Source organism: Corylus avellana, chromosome ca1 (genome assembly GCF_901000735.1).
Source record: "Corylus avellana chromosome ca1, CavTom2PMs-1.0".
NCBI classification, from domain to species: domain Eukaryota; kingdom Viridiplantae; phylum Streptophyta; class Magnoliopsida; order Fagales; family Betulaceae; genus Corylus; species Corylus avellana.
In genome coordinates this window covers 49,026,308-49,046,929 of record NC_081541.1, presented here as the reverse complement: position 1 = coordinate 49,046,929, position 20,622 = coordinate 49,026,308, and the positions used below count along the sequence as shown (strand labels likewise).

The 20,622-nt window shown below is 33.4% G+C and overlaps 1 protein-coding gene across 4 annotated transcripts; it reads left to right on the top strand.

Moving 5' to 3' along the window:
* The first annotated feature begins 10,821 nt into the window (after positions 1-10,821).
* LOC132167551 (sucrose-phosphatase 2-like) lies at positions 10,822-18,678 on the top strand. Of its 4 annotated transcripts, XM_059578557.1 has the most exons (10): positions 10,822-10,997; positions 13,969-14,036; positions 14,157-14,237; positions 14,331-14,630; positions 14,810-14,911; positions 15,003-15,197; positions 15,311-15,601; positions 16,728-16,914; positions 17,962-18,008; positions 18,115-18,678. In XM_059578557.1, the coding sequence occupies exons 3-10, from the start codon at positions 14,178-14,180 to the stop codon at positions 18,208-18,210; spliced, it is 1,278 nt and encodes a 425-aa protein (XP_059434540.1). In that variant the 5' UTR covers positions 10,822-10,997; positions 13,969-14,036; positions 14,157-14,177; the 3' UTR covers positions 18,211-18,678. The 4 variants fall into 4 exon arrangements, with proteins under 4 accessions (XP_059434540.1, XP_059434541.1, XP_059434539.1 ...); XM_059578558.1 differs by lacking the exon at positions 13,969-14,036 and having other exon boundaries at positions 10,823-10,997; positions 18,118-18,678; XM_059578556.1 differs by lacking the exon at positions 13,969-14,036 and having other exon boundaries at positions 10,823-10,997.
* The last annotated feature ends 1,944 nt before the right edge of the window (positions 18,679-20,622 follow it).

The window sequence follows — 20,622 nt, the reverse complement described above, 5'->3', positions numbered from 1 at the left end:
GCAAGACTCCTCACAATGAGATTGAGCGCGCTAAAATTACCATTTATTCTTTTAGTTATAAAAATATTAATTTATTTATATCTTATATAGACCCGTTTATTAAACAAGCTAATTGGGGTCGCTCGCTTCGATTCGAATTCGATTGTACAAAATTCTAACCCACTAATTTTGTATTAGGTTCATATATTTGTATTTCGTATTATGTTTATGTCGAATTTGTAAATTATGTCAAAAATTATTACCTATAAATATGACATAAATGTGCATGTCCATGTGGCGTCAACAAAGCAGGGCTTAGTCTATCCTTGTGATTGGTGGTGAAAGCAATGATCAAGTGCTCAACATGGTTAAAGTACAATTTTAACAATATGTATATAATGTTTGTATATCCTCCCCTCAAACTAGTTTTTAATGGTGAATTATACCAAATATTTGTATCTTTTGGTATCATAGTCAACAACTACATCGAGTATGAGATTAAACACGACTTATTGATTATAGAATCAAAGGATGTGCAACTTGGTGATCGAGTCACAAAAGAGACAATCTATAGGCTAGATTAGAATGCATTGGTACTATTTATGGGCATTGAATACAGATAGATGAGTGGAACTACCAAAAGAGAAATAACTACCATCAAGTTAACGTCGATTGAGTGGGCCATCGTGGACTTCAAATACAGAGTGTAGTCGTATATTATGATCGTAAGTGTCCCACATGGCTAAGTACCATCTTAACTATGTGTAAATAAGGTATTGAATACCCTCCTCTTATAAGTTGGTTTTCAATGATGAGCTTTACTCGATATTTGTATCAAAGGTCTCAAAGTTCATTGGATGGTGAAGATTAATTATCCCATTTGAGTTCCAGCAATCACATCCAATTGTGTGAAGCACTTTTAGTATATAAAAAGTAGTGCTAAGTAAAAATGGGTATGTTTGGTAAAAAAACACTTAAGGGAAACATACATTATATCCTCCCAAAGTTTCACCCCATTTTTAATTTGGCCTTCAATGTTTAAAATTCGGCAATGTATCCTAATAAAGTATAAAAAATTCTCAATATAGCCACTCGCTTAGCCATTTTTGTCAAATTTGATGGAAAATGGCTCACTTACGCCGCACGTGCGTTATTTGGTTTAAACTTTTAAAAATTGCCCCATATTTTTTGGAAGAATTTCAAAATGTCCCCAATTAAATAAAACAAAATAAATAATAAATAAAATTTGGGGGTGGCTACGATTTTTGGTTTTTCAATTAATTTTTTTTTTCTAATTTTTTGCTTTCTTTTTAAAAAATATAGGGAAAATTAGGTCTTTTCATTAACTTTCCTAAAAAAACGGAAATTATTAACGGATAGGTCACATTGCCAATTTTGATACTTTGTTGGGGTACATTGCCAATTTTTAAATATTAGAGGGCAAATTGGAAATGAGGTGAAACTTTGGAAGGGTAAAATGTATTTTTCCCAAAACATAAAAAACACTTATAAAAAAAAAATAAAAAAAAAATAAAAAAAAATAAATAAAAAAAACTTTTTTGCTACATAAAAAAGGCCAAAAATTGTGTTTTAGGACACGTGGCATTCCGTTAGTTTGGGATAACAGAACGTAACAGGGGTATCTAGTTGATCGTTTCTCATAAGTCAGGTACCATTGTGATTGTTTTGGAAACCTAGGCGAAAAAAAATAAAAAATTGCAAACTCAAGTACTAAAAGTTATTAACCTTTTTTTTTATAAGCAAAATTTATTATCTAATATAATTCCAAACAGGCTCTAACTATGTGGATGCATTTACGCCACCACGGCTTGTAGGACTAGATGATTCAATCTTCGAGCAAACCAATTTCCAGTTAACTTGCACGTCATCATATATATCAACTATCTCTCCATCTCTATCTACTGTTAGTTTCTTCTCCTCGCATTGGCTCACTTTGATTCTTTTAACATAAATGGGTTCACTCTAGTGCCCAAGCAGGCATAAACAACCTCAAACACCTTGTTTGTCTAATGCCCTTGAAATTCATCTACGACATCGTTTGATTCTTTATTTCTTTTGCATGATTGACTATCAATAATAACGATGGTGGAGTTGATAAAATTGGCTTTTTCTTGGGGTATATATGCTCCCCCCAGTGTCCTCAATGAATTTTATAGCACAAAGCCTAAACAAAAACTTCCATTAGTGTGGTCTTTGCTTCACTTTTACGCTGAGCTCTACCATTTGATTTTCATATAGCAACGAAACTAGCCTCACAATTTTCAGATCTTTGCTATTTTGAACGTCATGTTAGAGCAAATGATCAAATTCAGACAACTAATGATGCTTGTGTAGTAATAATTCTACAGCAAAGCGACCAACCAACTCTGTTGCAGTTTCAAGACAACTGCATTTAAATTGTTTCCCTCCATAGTTATTGGATTGCATAGATTTGATTGAATTTGTTTTATCTTTATCTAGAGAAAACTGTATATAAGCGTTTGAGGGAATCTGTTTTATTTGATGTTCATCTGTTGTAAGCAGTAGAGTCTTGTAACTCTATAGATATTGATCGATGAATACAAGTAATGATATAAGGAGGACTAGAGTCATCATAGAGTCATCCCAAATGTGATATAAAATTTAAAATCATTATTAAATTTGAGATGATTATTATTGAATTTTAATTTATTGGTAATTTTAAACGCCACATCATATTTAGTATGACTTTAGGAGGATTAATGAATACACAAAGCCTATCTTGTGTGGGTTTGTCAATTTCTCCCCCATCATTCGAACTAATGGTCTCTTGAGCATTGTTGATGGCTCAGAACTTTCCCCACCTAAATACCTTCCCAAACCAGAAGCAAGGGTACAGACTTGCTGAACCCATAATTTGTCTTGTGGGAGAAAAAGGATCAATACATTCTTAGTTGGTTACTTGGTTTATTGTCAATCTCTCAGAAAAAGCCATCTTTACTGTCCATGACCTAAACACCACTCATCAAGTGTGGACAGCCCTTGCAAATCTTTATGCATCACTTACAACAGACCCAAAGACAAAAAAATACCAGTGCAAGAAAGCCAACCAAAGTAACTAAAGTATGAAATGGGCCAAATAAATAGCACGATCATCTCCAACTCCAAGGAACTGCACAAAGTGGTTAAAAAAAACACAGGAAGAGTCTCAAACCTCAACAGGTTCATAGGAAGAGTCACCCTCCAAGTTACACATCAACCGTTAGAAATATATTAAACAGCGGAATATATTATTCGGTACCTCTTATGCACCGAATACATGATCTGATGTAGTTGTTCCACATGCTCTTCTCTCAATGGTGAGGCATACTACAAGAGGAATACCCACAACATCCACAGTCTAAATGCTCCACACAGATTCAGAAAATCATAGAGAGAGAGAGAGAGAATTGTTTGATATACAAACACATGCTGCCACTCGTTTCCCACTGACACTTTTCTTGTCTTTTTTTTGACAGAACTGGTACAGTTCATTTTATACACTATTCAACATGTAACCGTAAAACAGTTACATGCTTTTAGTGCTACAAAGTAAAGTGAAACTTGCTGCCCATTGTGGGTGTCGTTTTACCTCCAGCAAGGAACTAAATCCTGATATGAATTTACTCATGTATCAAAGTCCTTAGCTTATCTTTCTAGATATATGACTATGTATGAGTAAAAGACTAAGGCGGTTAGACCGCTTCCCACCTCTGATCATACAACGTTTTCTCATTTGGTGTGCCTGATTAATGTGTGAGGACTAATAGGGACATATCCTGATCACAATGCACCAAATTTGAGCAATTCTTTACATTGCAGGGTTTGTGTGTTATCGAGACAAATAGGTTTGACATGTTGAAAACTAAAATTAATTACCTCAGTAACACACAAACTTGTACATTTGTTTGAACCATTAGATGTAATGATGGGTTCAAATTTAAAATTTAAAAAAAATTGAGGGAATCTTAATCCCTCTAATGTAAAAGTTATTCTATCTTTCAGTCTTTCCATTCTAAAATATTTGAACCATTTAATACTGAGATACTTGATGCTGATCATTGAGATAAAGTGTGGGAATAGGATCCTCTCCAGTCCATTTTGGATTAAACTGGAGAATATCTAGTTAATAGCCAAGATTTCTCTAGAGAGATCCTAGAGCCATAAATAGGACATCTGTTCTATTAATATAAATAATAATAAAATATTATTTATATTTTAAAAATTAAAATAATAAAAAATTTAAAAAAAGCAAGGAGTGGCTGAACCACCCCCAAGGGCCAAATAATAATAATAAAAAAATTGATTTGACCCTTGGGGTGGTTGATCCACCCCCAAGGGGCGGTTAGGGGTGGTTTCAAGGGCTATATATATATATTTGGCCATTGAGGGTGGTTCAGCCACCCCTTATTTTTTTTAAAATTATTTTTTAATTTTTAATTTTTTTAATTTTTAATTATTCTTAAAATATAAATAATATTTTATTATTATTTATATTAGTGAGACAAATGTTCCAAGGATCTCTCTAGAAAGATCTTGGCCATTAACTAGATATTTTCTAGTTCATTGGACTGAAAATGATCATATTCCGTGGGAAGTACTAAAGATGCAAAATAATAATTATATACTTAGAATACAATTAATATGTTGCTAAACCTTATCTAAATTTCTAACTCATGTGGATCAGAATTCCAAACAATTAAAAAAAAAAAATTTGTAGATTCTCAAATTATGAAATTTATGTTGTTTCTAGGTATTGAAACACTTCAAAAATGTCACATATAAAAAAGGTGACAAGTTATGGCGGTAGGTAGAAAAAAAAATTCTTCCAAAACGGTTTTTCTTCATTTTTGCATAAACACTTATTCTTTAAAAGACAAAAAAAAAAAAAAAAAAAAAAAAAAACTATTTTTGGCTTAAAGCTTCTTTGTAATTAATATAGAGAGCAAGAAACTGGTAAAAATATACTCAATTTTCAACTATAAATACACCACATTTTTAATATGTGACGTTTTCGAAGTGTTTTGATACCCAAAAATGACTTAAATTTCGTATTTCATAACTTTTAATGAAACAATGAAATAGGCCTCCCAATAGGATTCAATTAAAACGGCCAAAATATGCATTTATCGAAAAAATTGTTACATATGATGCAATTGCAGTGAAAAACTTGTGCATTGGAAGGAAAAGACAGCACTAGATGATTTTTCAACCATGAAACTCAAAAGTCTTGTTCTTTAAATCAAAAGACACGACACTTTAAAGACACCACTCTTTCCATGCAAAAGAAACACAAGAAACCTATTTATATATCTATTCACGTAGTCAACCAAGCAATCTTTGACCGATTTTGCTTTGAAATATGCAATGCAAAATGTGCATGCCGGCATCATGGCATACGCGTTTGTTTTCAAACACTTTATGCAAAGTCACGGCAGGCACTTTCCATGCAAAAACAACGCATGAAACTCTTGTGCGGATGGAAAATCTTTCAACGGTTCAACCTATAACCTATCCCCGCTGAATGTTCAACCGGTGTCTTTAATTTCTTTCTTGGACAGCAGAACAGGAAGATACAGACGAAGTCTATCAGCTAATTCGAAAATTATGACTTATTTAGAGTTAAAGTCTGTCATCTATCTACAGTTAAAAACTATTATTTAGTCACATATATATTTAAAGTCTATCACCAATCTACCATTAAAGACTATTGAAGTCTATTTGTATTATTATCATTTATCCTAATTTTTTTATAAATAGAAGTTTGCTTTATCGTAAATATCACCCGAAAAAGAAGAGCAAAATATAAATTTTTTTTTTAATTTTTTTTTATTCCGCTTTATATTATCTTTTCTTTCGAGTCCCTTAATGCAATAACTTCTATTTTATTTATTCCGCTTTATAATTAATTGTCCATTGCATTATGCATGCATTGTGTACTTAGACCTTGACTCATTAAATTCATAACTATTGATGAAGAAATTGTTGGTTTGTGTCCCAAACACGTTCATTTTATTTTCTCCAACCCATTTATTTGCCTTGGAACTTGTCTCAAGACTCTCTTTGGAACTAGTTTTGAATGTTGGCACTATTTATTGGGATATTAAAAGCTTTGACCTTTTTCACACTAACCTTTTTCACTCCTACATGTTATAGCCTTAGCCCTTCGGTGAGTCCTACATGTTATAGCCTTAGCCCTTAGGTGAGTAGATCCCTTTGTGACCGTTGGATGTTAGCTTATTTTGTAACCACACATTCTCTTCCATAAATCCCACCAAAGTGCTGTCGAGATATGATCCATTGGAAAATTATGTAAGATTATTTTATTGAAAAATTATTTTGATGATGTAAAAATTCTTCTTGATAATAAATACTATTAATTCAAAAATTAACAATAAAATAAATAAAAAATAAGGGATTAAAGGTAGGGTACGTATAGAAATATCTCACAATACTATAAAATCACGTAAAAATATTGTTCTTAAAAGTTGATTCGTTCCTTTCAGAATATTTAACTCAATGCGATCATATCTCTGGATCCAATCACCAACGGCTATAACATGTAGGAGTGTAAAAGCCAAGTGATTCTATAGTATTATAAAATCTATTCATACTCTCAACCTTTAATTTCTTATATTTTATTAATGCTATGGACTTTTTTTTTATTATTTTTTTTTTTTATCCTCTTAAAGTTAATATGGCTTTTAAAATTACCATTGAATCAAAATTCAAGTATAATTCATCTAAAATCTAATGGTGATTTAAAAAGTCACATTAATTTTAGGAGGATAAAAAGATGATCCCTAGCATTACTCTTTATTTATTTTATTTTTAATTTTTGGATTAATAGTATTTATTATCAACAAGAATTTTCGCATTGTCAAAATAATTGAAGAGATCAAATAATCCTTCTAGAGAGAAATAATAATAATAGTAGTAGTAGTAGCATGATACACGATTCATTGTTATATGGAAGATGAATAATGTTTCAATCTTCTAGATTCAATTTTTTTTATTTTTTTTTTTTAGATTCAATTTGACATGAAAGGGCCCAAAGGGGTGGGTCCAACTTTTGGACGCACCCATCTGACCGGGCTCGGCTGAAAGTCTTGGTACAAACATCAGGTATGTGTCCTCCACCAATCTGCCAATGACACGTCAGCATCTTCAAAATCATACAAAATGGATGCTACCGTTCGGGCCAGCCGGAGGATTTGTCCAGCAATGACGCTGGAGACTCCGCGTGGAGTAATGCTATGGGTCATGATCCTAAGAACGCGCACGCCAGGTTTCTTTCTTATTATTATTATTATTATTATTATTTTAAATAATTAAAATATTAAAATATTAAAATATTATTATTTTATTATTTTAAAATAATAAATCATCCCAGCGTGCAACACACCGGTGTGATGTTTAGCATCACCCTAATGCTATAGGCAGGCCATATTCTAGGAACACCGGCGTGCATAATTATTCATGCATGCTAGGCTTTTTTTTTTTTTTTTTGATAATTAAAATAATAAATCACTCCTACGTGCAACACGTCGGGCGTGATGTTTAGCATCACCCAATGCTATAGTAAGGACTAAAGTCCTCCCAACAACCAATACAAAGGAGTTAATTAAAAAGTTTTTTTTTTTTTTTTTTTTTAGCAACTCAACCAATACAATACAATAAAATAAAACTACAAAGAGAGGGATGGGAAGCCAACAAACACCTTAAAAATAGCCAATTTATACGGTGAAAATCCGAATAGATTTAGGTTATGTTTAGGTATGCGTTTGGGATGTCTAAAAGTACGTTTAATACTTAAAAAGTGCGTTTGAAAAAAAAAATATCCGTTTGGTAAAAATAATTAAAAGTATTTTTAAGAGTCTAAAAAACTAAAAAATAATCAAAATGCATTTGACAAAAGCTAAAAACTGAAACTTTAGCCAAAAAAATGTTTTTTTTTTTACTTAAAAACTTTATTTCTCAAATACAATCTTAAATATGCCATCAGTCTCGTAATTTTGAGAAGAAAAGGATTGTCTTTTTTTTTTTTTGACATGTCCACACAAGAGGGGGGAAGGGGATTCGAACTAGTGACATCCACTTCATTAAGCGTTGTATCAACCGATTAATCTACCTCTTAGAAATTCGAAAAGAGCTGTCTTGATAATGGTATGTGATGAGTATGATATTCGAACCATTGAAAAAGGGTGTACCGATGACAACTACAGTAAGACCGTGGATAAAAAACACTTTTTCTCATAATAATAATAATAATAATAAAAATAAAAGCATGCTCCACGATTCATTCTTAAATGGAAAATGAATCACATTTTCATCAATCTTCTAGATTCAATTTGAAATGAAGTGGGTTGGTCCAACTTTTGGACGCACCATCCACACAGTGCCCGGTTGGAAGTCTTGGTACAAGCATTGGGTCATGGGTGTGTGTCACATTTTTCTGTAACAACGTTTTATGGTTACATCAACTTTCTTCAAATAGGTTTGGCTACACATTTATTGTTAATTATGTCCCCCACCTCCCACCCCTAGATTTTTAATTGAATCCGCCACTAACATAGACATGGCACCAATCACATACAATCATCTTTTTCTTAATAAAAATGCTACCAGCACTTTTAAGTGCGCACACAAGACTTGATAAAATTTAGATGAATTAGTATTAGATTTTGAATTCAATACTGACTTTCACTACAATATTAGAGAGTGTGAATTATTATTCCAAAAATATTAGTCAAGTTGTAATTGGAATTCTTAAAATTACTTATAAATATCCTTCTTACCCTAAGAAACCAATACAAGGACTTAACACTCATGAACTCGTCTATAATTGACTCACTCTATGTTGGCTAATTATTTTCTTAATATAGAACTGATGTGTTACAATATGTAGTAGTATAGATAACACTTTTTTTTTTTTTTATAATTAATAGGTAAACCTAGAGGTGAAAAGACCGTTACAATTAGTAGTTATTGGCTATAAGCGCGAACCGTAACCACCTAGGTGGTTAATAAAATCCACTAACCGCCTCTGCTAGGTGGTTAACTGGCGGTTAGCGGTTAATATATATATATATAAAGGCAGTTAGCGGTTAGCGATTAACGGTTAGTGCGGTTAGCGGGCGATTAATAACTGCCACCATTTCACCCCTAGATAAACATCATAAACCCTTATTATTTATAAGACTTTAGCCACCATTTTTTTTCCCATCTGTTTGTGAATGAGGATTCACATATTTGCAAATATAGGTATAGATGGAAAAGGAAAAAAATTATATTTAGCCTCTAGGTTTTTATTCAATCTAAATTTAGTTTTTCTGTTTCTAATTTCAAGAATATGATCCTTAGGTGTTTTGCCCAAATTTTAAATAGGTTCATCTATCACATTTCCGTAAAATGAATTATTTGTCATATATCAGGTATGTTTCAATTGACACGTCAGCATTCATATCAGTATCGAATATCAATGCCATATCATTAAGCACTAAGTCATCCATAAAAATAAAAAACCAAAACAAAACAAAAGACCCTATTCTATAAAAAAAAATAATAATAATAATATTCTTCGTCGTCTTAATCTTTTAGATTTGTAGTGTTAGAAGAAAAACTGTTAACTTTGACACTGGGTATGAACCTTGGCGTGTTAAATGAGATACACGCAACACATTGAAAACTATTAGAGAAACAAATTTAAAATTTTGACAAAATTTGAAGACTTTAGTCTTAAAATTGAGAAATAAATTTAAAATTTAGACAAAATTTGAAGACCTTATTCTTAAAATTAAAAGCTCAATCACTAAATTCAAATAAGATAAACACTTAGGGACGAAATACGATTTTTTCCTAATTCTCATCGATGATCCTTCCCAACCTTGAACCAAGGACGGCATTATTGTAGGCTTGTAGTTGTAGCCAACCAACCACCTCAAGAAAAAATTAATACAAACTTAGACTACATGCTTACAATAAAGTTTTTTGTTTTGAAAAATTAATCTCAAGTTTCAACCAGCGACCTATTAAAACAGAGGCCTCAAAGTCATACAAATAATTAATTCTAGTTTTGACCAAAAACGTTTTTTTTTTTTTTTCTTTTTTGTAAGTTCCAGATAAAATACTTTGAAAGAACACCAGAAAATGTTTCTGGAGTTGCAAGGAAAGATCCCAGCACTTCTTTTCCACCCAAAATTTGAAAATTTCTTATAATATTGTAATAACAGATTTTTTTTAAAAAAATAATAATAAAATAAAATCCTCTTGAGCAAAAAGCAATAAATTTGAGGTATATATTAAAGAGAAAGGGTTGAAAGTCATAAAGAGACTTTATTCTAATTTTTTTATTCCAAATAAAATAAAATATTTGAAAAGCACACCAGACACGATTCTCCGCTTGCAAGGAATCAGATCCCCCCACCCAAAATTTAGAATTTTTTGTACCTATTTTTATCAGAGCATTCCAGCAGCTTCTTCGTCATTTTCTTTACGTTCCAATAACTTTCTTTAATCATTCTATATATATATATATATATATATATATATATAGAAGAGAGATGAGAAAGAATCGTAAGAGAAGAGAGTAGAAAAGAGAGAGAAACGTTTTTTATTTTATTTTATTTTAATAATCATAAAGATTACAATAGTAAAACTCTATACTTTAAATTTCACTATAGCGATCCTCGTAATTAGAGCTCTTTGAGAAAATATACTATAAGATTTTTTTACAATTTTTTGAATATATTTCCTAGTCATTCAAACAGACTCCCTCTGCTGGGATGCTCTTATAATTTTGTCAAAAATAGTTCTTTTTTTTCTTTTTTAAAAAAACCCTCTTGAGCTGAAAGCAATACACTTGGTGGGTTATCTATATATATATATACATAGCAAAGTGAGAACAAAGTGAAAACAAAGTGCTGAGCCAGAGCTGGCTTACGAAGATAAAGACAATTCTCATTGTGGAGTGCTGTTTATCTGTGGGATTCGCATTTTGGGTAACCATTTCTTTCCCTTCGCTTCTCCTTTCAATATTTTGTATTAGCATTTTGTCACCCTGAATTTCAAATACATGCGACTGAAACTGGAGCTCTTGGTGCAAGTTTTCCCCAAATTACATAAAAGAAAGAAAGAAAGAAAAAAAAAAAAAACAGTTAATAGTGTTGGTCTAAACTTACCAACCCAGAAAAGAAAAAAGAGAAAAAAAAAAAAAAAAAAAAAGAGAAAAACTTAATCTTGTTTAAGCTGATAATGTAAAAGGCATGATTTTTAAGCATTTGCTGATAACGAGGATATGTGGGCTGACGTTATTTATGATGGGTGTTGTGTTACTTGGTGTTTCGTTGCTTGTATTAAGCTGATGTTTAAAAGCAAATACCAAGAACGTATATTTATGAATGAAACCCTTGTGAATGAGTAAAGGTGTAAAACTGTGCTTCTCGTTTTGTTTGTAGCCATATCCTTTTTACCATTCTCCAAGAAATAGTCTTTAACACATTTTGGATTGTCTTTATACATTAGGCTGATTCCTGGATTTTGGATAGATATTTTGACATGGAAGGTGACCTGTTCACTTGTGTTCTGTTTAGCAGAATATTTATTTTATCAGGATGTTGGTTGAAAGTTTCTCAGTGTTCCTTAGATATGGAGAACACGTGTATTGGTCAATGTAACAGTAATCTTGGTAAAATTTCTTCACATGTTTCAAATATTAACTCCAATCTATGATTTTATAACTGATTCTAAAAATTTGAGATTTTTATAATTTTGATCGAGCTCTTTGTGTTTGTATGGCTGCAGTTTTGTTTGCATGTTAACCCCAGTGGATAGCACAATCAGCTAGAAACCATGCCTCATGAACCGGTTGTCATGAGTTTGGATCAATCCCTCTCCCTCCCCTTGGGGCCAAGCTCACTCATAAAGTGGGGGAAGGGGAGGGGGAGGGGGGTGTTCATTTAATTGATTGCAGTTGTTATGGTTGGTTTCTTTGTTTTTTCTTTTTGGCCTAGATTTATGAGGCAAGCTATTTGGAAGTGCCATTTGAGCAGCCATGATAAATGTTGACAATTTAAATTACAAGTTGGTGCAGGGTTGAGGGAGGCTGGTAAGGCAACATTGTAACGTGAATCACTTGTCGTAATAGTTCATGCCGGTATTGAATCTATTCAACATGCCATTTGTTAAATCATTACTTATTCCAAAAGCTTATGCTAATAGGAAATAGTGAATTTAGTCATTTAATTATGATTTTAACATCCCGTCACATATGGACTTAAATTTTCCCTCAATACGTGAATCCCAACATGTGGAATTAATTGAAATGGGGTAAACTCTAGAGTCAAGATTCAAAACACCTCTACTCTGATACTATATTAAATCATCAATTATCCAAAAAGCATAAAATTTAGGCCAAAGTAGTGTCAAATGTTACTGCAAGGGCAGCAACTCATAAGGAAGATGCTGGAGGTATGCGATTGTGTGGTTTTTTATGCAATGGTATGTTTTTTTTTGAATAATTACAGCCCAATTGTCCAACTAATAATCACTGCTTTAATGATATTACCATTCCTAAGTGCAATGTAATATCTGACTAGGCCAATAAATAGATCAGGTTTTTTTTTTTTTTTTTTTGTGTTGGGGGGGGGGGAATTGTAGCAGGGTAGACAGGATATGACCTTTATTAAATTTCTCAAATATCACACTGTGATTAACAAGCTTAGCATCTTGTTATTCTGTTAAAAGCATAGGCTACTGAACATTATAGTTTATACACAATTTTACATATATTAAATTAGTTAGGTTTTGATATGGATCCTAAAGTGTGTGGGATTTATTTTATAGTGTGATGGTTTTGGTTTCTTGTTGGTCTCTATTCATTCTTCAATGGAAAATTGGCACTGCTGAGTTTTATTTTCTTAGTTTTGATACTGTTGTAAAAAGCGTGTGAAGATGAATTTTGGAATTGCTTTTTGCAGTTTGATTGGATAAACTTTGCCAATAATCTAGAGTGGCATACATCATGCATGGTCATTCCCCCCCTGCAATGCGTTTTTCGTTGTTTTCGTCACTATTCATGACCAATGTCTTTAGTATGATATGCTATTGTCAACACCATTGCTTCCTTGTCACTATCATTCATCATTGAGATACCATCTTAAGGAATAGCCGGTACCATTTTGTCATGCAGTCATCATTAGCTTCATGGTCTTGGAATCATGGGTACAGTCACCCTTCAACAAATGTAGTTATCCTTGTTATATAGTGTGATGGTTATCACCACAAGCTCATGGTCAACATGATCATCGTTTCCATGGTTATCTCCATTATAATAATATCATATAGCGTTTCCATACTCTGTATCTTTGGACTGTAGTGTTTGTTTTCCCGGTTTCGATTAGTTATGACAATTTCCTTGTACGTTTTTCCCTTTTTAGTTAGGTGATCCTCTTTGTATACTTCTAATGTACTTTGGGGCGCCTACGCTTTTAATAAAGTCAGTTACTTACTTATCAAAAAAAATAATATCATATAGATTCCTCCTTTTTTTTTTTTTTTTTTTTAATTTAATTTAATTTAATTTTTATATAACTATCGGAGTTTTAGTTATTTGAATAGTGAATCTAATAGCGATGATCCCTACAATAATCCTTACATATATGACACTAAATATAGTTAGAAAAATCACGCTAAGAGCTGTAGTACTAGTTATTTTCATTCTCAAATTTCTATTGATAGTTTTATTTTAACTGGTATTGACAATTATAGTGACATTATCTCTCTCTCTCTAGGACATCAATATTATCACAACTAGATCAAACAACATGGCCATCATTATCATTTTTATCATTTTCATTATCATTATAAATGTCCAACATTTAAAACAAGCGAAGTCAGCATGGAAAGATAATGAGTTCTATGAAACACATTATTCTGGGCCATTTCTATAACTCTTTTTTTGTTTTTGAGAAGTAAGACATTGCTGTAGAGGACATCAAACACAACACCTAAGGATGGACAGACTCCCTAATTTTCATTAGGTGGGAACTTTGAGGTCCCAATTTTCTTTTTATAGAAAATGGGGAATTCACAAATGGTCATGTTATGAACATTATTCAACAAAGTTATTTATCAGCAATTTACCTTATGTGTATTTGTAGAGTTTAGCAGATAGAAGACTTATGGATCGTCTTAGTGGTTCTGCTCGTCTCATGATAGTTTCTGATCTTGATTCTACAATGGTAGATTCCTGTTAACTTGTTTCTGATGTCTTAATTCATCTTTTCATGCTATCCCTCAAGTTATTCAAATGGATTAGGGGTCTGTTGTTGCAGGTTGATCATGATGACCCAGAGAACCTCTCTCTTCTTAGATTTAATGCGCTATGGGAAGCTTATTACCGTCATGATTCCTTGCTTGTGTTTTCAACGGGAAGGTCGCCTACAAGTTACAAAAGGTTGAGGAATAGAAAACCTTTGTTGACCCCTGATATAACTATAATGTCTGTGGGAACTGAGATTACATATGGTGAATCAATGGTACCAGATAATAGCTGGACACAATATCTGAACCAGAAGTGGAACAGAGACATAGTCATAGAGGAGACAGCCAAGTTTCCTCAACTTACCCCTCAGGTACATTCCTGCTTATAGACTTCGGTAGTTGATATAACTTTGGCTGTAATATAGGCTGTGTGCTTAACACTATCGAGTATTGTCATATTGTGTTATACAAGTATTATGTGAAACCATTTAAGATGATGGAGTTATTTGTAACAAATTTTCATGCATAGAATTTTTTGGGTTTGTTGCAGTCAGAATCTGAGCAACGACCTCACAAAGTTAGCTTTTTTGTGGAGGAGGTTAAGGCCATGGAAATAATGAATGTTCTATCTGAACGTTTGGAGAAATGTGGTGTAAGGATGTTTTTGTAGATCCAAACATAAAAGCTTCCTGTTTCTTATTCTTGTTGACATATCTAACTAATCTTGATTTGTTCATGGCCAGTTAGATGTCAAAATAATTTATAGCAGTGGGATTGCATTGGACATATTACCGCAAGGTGCTGGCAAAGGACAAGCTCTTGCATACTTGCTTAAAAATTTCAAAGTTGATGGAAAAGTTCCAATAAATACTCTTGTTTGTGGCGACTCCGGAAATGATGCTGAACTGTTTAGCATTCCTGAAGTCTATGGCGTGATGGTTTGTAGTCTCATAAGCAATGTTTAGTTCATCATGTACTTGTACTTGTTTTATGTCCTTATAATCATCAAGATGGTTGTGATGTCAAGTGCCACTTGTTCTTGAATATGCAGGTTAGCAACTCGCAGGAAGAATTGTTGCAGTGGTATGCACAAAATGCAAAAAACAATCCTAATATAATTCATGCCACTGAGAGATGCGCAGATGGGATCATACAAGCCATTGGTAATTTTTGTCTGGGTCCAAATGTGTCTCCAAGAGCTATCAAAGACTTCCAAAAATGCAAAGTGGACATCTTCAGTCTTGGTCATGAGGTGGTGAAGTTTTATTTGTTTTATGAGAGATGGCGACGTGCAGAAGTTGTTTCTTCTGAGCAGTATGTGCAAAATCTAAAGTCAGTCTTTGTAAGTGTGATCTTGTAGTAGTTTTACTAATCTTATGGAGCCTTTATTCTATTTTTAATCATTTTTGTAGCTCAGCACTCTAGACTGCCAAGAGCGATTTAGAAGTCCACCATTTGCAAATTGTTGACTGCAAAATTGAAGACCCATTTTTTGGGTTGAAGAGTTAATATTGTTTAGTAGAATTACAGGCCTAGCGTGTAACACTCCGATCCCATATTAAGAAGATGAGAAGCCATTGGAGTGGGGTGTTACAAATGGTATCAAAGTCATAGCTCAGCTTGAGATGGGGGGAGTGCGCACAAGCCCAAGAAAGTCGCTAGCGGGCACTCGCTGGGGCGGACACCAAGAATGGGCTAATCCCATGAGGGTCGCCAGCGAGGACGCTGGATCCTAAGAGGGGGTGATTGTGACGTCCCACATCGCTTGGGTATAGAGATGAGGATGTGCTTAAATGTATACTACACCCTTAATGACAACAACGTGTTTTAAAGCCGTGATGATCATGATCCCATCAGAACTCCGCAGTTAAGCGTACTTCTGCTGGAGTAGTACCAGGATGGGTGACCTCCTGGGAAGTCTGGTTTGGGGGAGCCAAAAGCGAACAATATTGTGAGTCATTGGGGTGGGATGTTACACAGCGAGACAAGAAATAATGTTTTTTGATCAATAACAAATGTGACCGTTGATAATGAAAAATGGAAAACTTGGATTTTTGTAGATAACCCTAAATAGATAGGATATGGTTGGCAGCATCGAGTTGAGTGTTCTATAATTTGTGGCATAATCAATATCTGCCCATTTCTTTATTTCTATGGCTCATGCTGTGTGCTTGTCAAGAATCAAATTTTGGTAGAGCACTTCTTTCTGGAATAGATAATTGCTTTAAATTTAAAAATATGTTGACATAAGAGCTTTTTCATGAACTATTTTATATGATTTGAACTTGGTAAGTCATCAGCCCATATTCCAACGTCATGACTTGCTTCTTGCAAAGGCTTTATGTATGGATACTAAATTCTGATCATGCATCTCTTTTCAGTCATTACAATTTATTAGAATTTGCTAAAAAATAACGAACATTTTAATTACTAATTTCATTTTTTTCTTCTTTTATTCTATCCTCTAGTATCCATTGGGTATCTTTGTCCATCCCTCAGGAGTTGAGCAACCTTTCCACCAGTGTATAGATTCTATGACAAGATTGTACGGGGACAAGCAGGGGCACCGATTTCGAATATGGGTAGATCGAGTATCTTGTGCACAAATTGGTTCAGACACATGGTTGGTGAAGTTTGATAAGTGGGAATTATCTGGTGAGTTTTGCTCGATTTAACATAATTGATATCTATATCTGAAATCTTTGTCTGTTATTCTACTTTACATTTTTAGGGATGAATCGGGCTATGCTCAGCCTGGTTCAGTCCTGTTTCAGCTCTCTCTATTTGAAGCATGTTTCGGTTCTGTCTACATATGAACTTACTTCTTATTTTTTACTAGTATAGGAAAAAGTCTATAAATTAAGTGTGTCAGCTGTCGTCTCTTCATTTCAATAGTTTGGATATTGCAAGGATGAAATGAATGCCAATTGTTGCCACTGCTTTCACTCTGCAACCATTTCACAGATGCCAGTTACTTATTGTTATTGTGAATTTGCTATTTTATACTTATCAAAAAAAATTTGCTATTTTATTTTTCTTAAAGATGTGAAACAAAGCTATATCATTGAAACACGTATACATCATCATCCAGGTTGCTAACTCCAACCATTGACATCTATGGATCAAATGGAAAACTAAGAAATGCAACAGCTCGTAGCTGGTTCTTGGTTTTGAAATTTTTTCATGGGGTTTTCTTTCCTTTTTTTTCATAAAAAATAAAAAATAAAAAATAAAAGAGAAATGTTAGGGGTACCAAATCTTTTACCAAGAGAGCCTTATCAAATTGATGTGTAACTCATTTATTGGAGATGAACAAAACAATTAATTAAGAGAAATATAATGAATACCAATGAATAACTTACACATCAGTTTGGTAACGCTCTCATGGTAAAAGATTTGGCACCCCTAACATTTCTCAAAATAAAAATACAAGCCTTTGCATACGCAAAAATGTAGGGGAAAAAAAGCTTGTGCAGCAAGAGGGTGTGTTCATTGCAGGCAGATAGAGAAAGAAAATAACAGTGGGTGAGAGAAGTTAAGAAAATGAAATTTTCCAGATGTCATCTCACAATCAAATCGCCTAATATACCTTTTTATTTGGATTATGTTTTTTGCTAAGAAAAATCAAAGATGGCAAATGTCATGAGAATTTTTCTTGACAAGAACACATGTTCATTGCTAAATTATTGGTTATTCTTCTAGGGGATGAGCTGCAGTGCGGCGTGACCACAGTCTTATTGAGCTTAAAGGTATTACCTTAAATCAGCTGTTCTCAATCCGATATGCTACTTCATGATTATATCAGAAAGAGCAAAAGCATGGTAATTATTTCCCTTGATTTCTTTTGACTTTCAGCAGGCTGAGGTACCAGATGGGTTCACCTGGGTTCACATGCACCAGACATGGCTGGATGGTTCAAGAGCAAGAGACCAGACAGTCATTTGTTTCTAGGTTTCCAACTATGTCAGCTTTATTGTCCGGACCGATATAATCATAATTATTTGATATTGTCCGGTGTCGTGTTAGAGTCCAATAAGGAGTATATCTCCATAGATTTTATACTCCAATAAATAGTTAGATTTTTTCTTTCTTAGAGTCAGTTCAAGTCGAGACCTAATTGATCTATTATGTAATCAGTAGTATACTATCAATAACAAAGTATGAGTTGATTATTATTTGAAAATACAGTTTGCTTTGTTTTGGAGGTCAAGGCTCACTCGAAGTAGCCATTGGAGATCATGACTCTCTCGAAGTAGCCGATTTATTATTTCCAATGTTTTGTTATTAGTTGGTTTGCATCACAGACCCAATATTGTTCTCTTCATAACTCCTATGTAATAGTTTTCTGCATCTAGGGCACGGCTGTTTGTTATTTATACTGTTAACTATGCTGGATACATCAATAAAATCATCTGATCTGCCACTGGTTTCTCAATAATTCTTCACTGTTACATGATGCTGTTGAAGTGTGCTATAATTCACATGCATACCATTATACTGCAGCTCCATCTAAGAGAACGTAGTACACCAAATTCTTGACCAGATTTGTCATCATATTTAACATCATATCCCTACGTGCTACCCACCAGATCACAAGGATGCTGTGACCAAACCTAGAAGATTCTTAGGATTCATAATATTTAGAAAGATGCTTATAGGAAAAGGAAGTCTGCTGTTTTAGTTTAGTTAGTTGAGCCAATTTCTGCATGTTCATTTGCCACTTAAACCATGACAGATTACAGAAAGTTGAACTGTAGAAGCTAGGAATCCATATGTGAAAGGTTGTAGGCACAGAAATTTATAGCCTTTTGAAAGGACTTCTGTTTTGGGGCCAGCAGAAACACTCTCAAGTCCAGTTTCAAATAATAAGTAGAACCTACAGAACAAAGCTCAAGTGACAAAGATAAACAATTTAAAAACAATAAATGGACTATTGCAATTATGAAAAGGCCTTCTGTGGGGATGTTAAGATTTGATGTTTCTATCAGAAGAAACTCTTTATCTGTTTCGGAAATAGTATTGAGTAGCCTTTCTTTATCTTTGAATCAGTTCACATGATTGCTCAGGAAAAAAGGGAAATAAATAAAAACGAATCTGTTCAGATGATTGTGTGCATCTCTCTCGATCCATATGTGGGGGTTCTAAGCCATCAAATCCAGTTTCAAGAGCAAAACAAGAAGAGATTTTGCTTTCCAGTTACTTTGAGCCCATCTGATTTCTGCATTCCAATAATCAGTAGAACAAACTCCTTTTTTAGGATTCCAGGTTGCAGCACAATAATACATCCTTGATTTACCCAATAGTTATGATCCTCCTCTAGGTTTAGTACCATATCTGCAAACCAAGTTCTCTGATCTTGCAGGCCGCTAGTTCCAATTACCATCTTTTTTTTAAAAAAAAAACAAAATTATTTTTTATTTTTATTCAATAATGGGACAATAACCATCTTGGAATACACTAGCAGTTTGGCATTTTCATGGCTGAGTCATATGTGATCCTCTGACCATAGTTGAGCATTTGAGGACCATCTGGATGAAGCCTATCTCCAACACACAGTATATGTTTCCTCATATCAAAAAGAAATCCTATTATCCCAAACTATCACGAGCAGAATATTTGTTCTTTGACTGATCAGTAAATGAAGTCCCTTCAAATTATGATTACAATCTCTTTGAATTTCAGAATATGGTATGGGGAAGTAGGTGTTATAGTACAATCATGATGTGTAAATGGCTTCTTTTTTTTGGATGTTCACTGGGATGATGACATGTTTGAGGATAGTTTGAGCCTTTGTAACTTCCCACTGGTAGAGTTCATTTAGGGATGCTTGAGTGCCAATTGTCCTGTTCTGCAACATTGCTAAGATGTTCTATCACTCAATTTAAGGTTCGTTTGACTTTGCAATTTTAAAACGTGCAATTTAAAATTACAGTTAAGCGTTTGGTAAAATTGCAGCTTAGCCTTTAAAATTGCAGTTTAACATTTAAAATTACACGTTTTTAAAAATGCATTTCCTTACGATTTGAAAACGCAAACTTTTCTACTTTTTCAAATTGTAATTTTTTAAAAATGCACTCCCCAACGATACATTTTCTACGATTTGGTTTAAAATTGTACTTTTGGTCTGCGAAATCGCAATACCAAACACACTTTTAGAGAGGCTTGAGCATGATGTTTGGAATTGGATTTGCTTGTTCTCCATAATTGCTTAGATAACATATGAACATCTTGGACGTCTTAGCTGAGTGTACCTGAACAAGGACAGACTTCCTCAGTAACCAAAAAAAATTGGGTTGAATGACTTGTGTTCTACATTATATTTGATGGTTCACATGAAACACATCAAGGGTCTTGGTCTTCGTG

Bases quoted from the DNA above. Each gene is read 5' to 3' on its own strand.
- LOC132167551 (XM_059578557.1), top strand. From the start codon at position 14,178: ATGGATCGTCTTAGTGGTTCTGCTCGTCTCATGATAGTTTCTGATCTT. The intron at 15,602-16,727 runs GTAAGTGTGATC...TCTATCCTCTAG, and splicing joins AAAATCTAAAGTCAGTCTTT to TATCCATTGGGTATCTTTGT. The intron at 16,915-17,961 runs GTGAGTTTTGCT...TTATTCTTCTAG, and splicing joins TGATAAGTGGGAATTATCTG to GGGATGAGCTGCAGTGCGGC.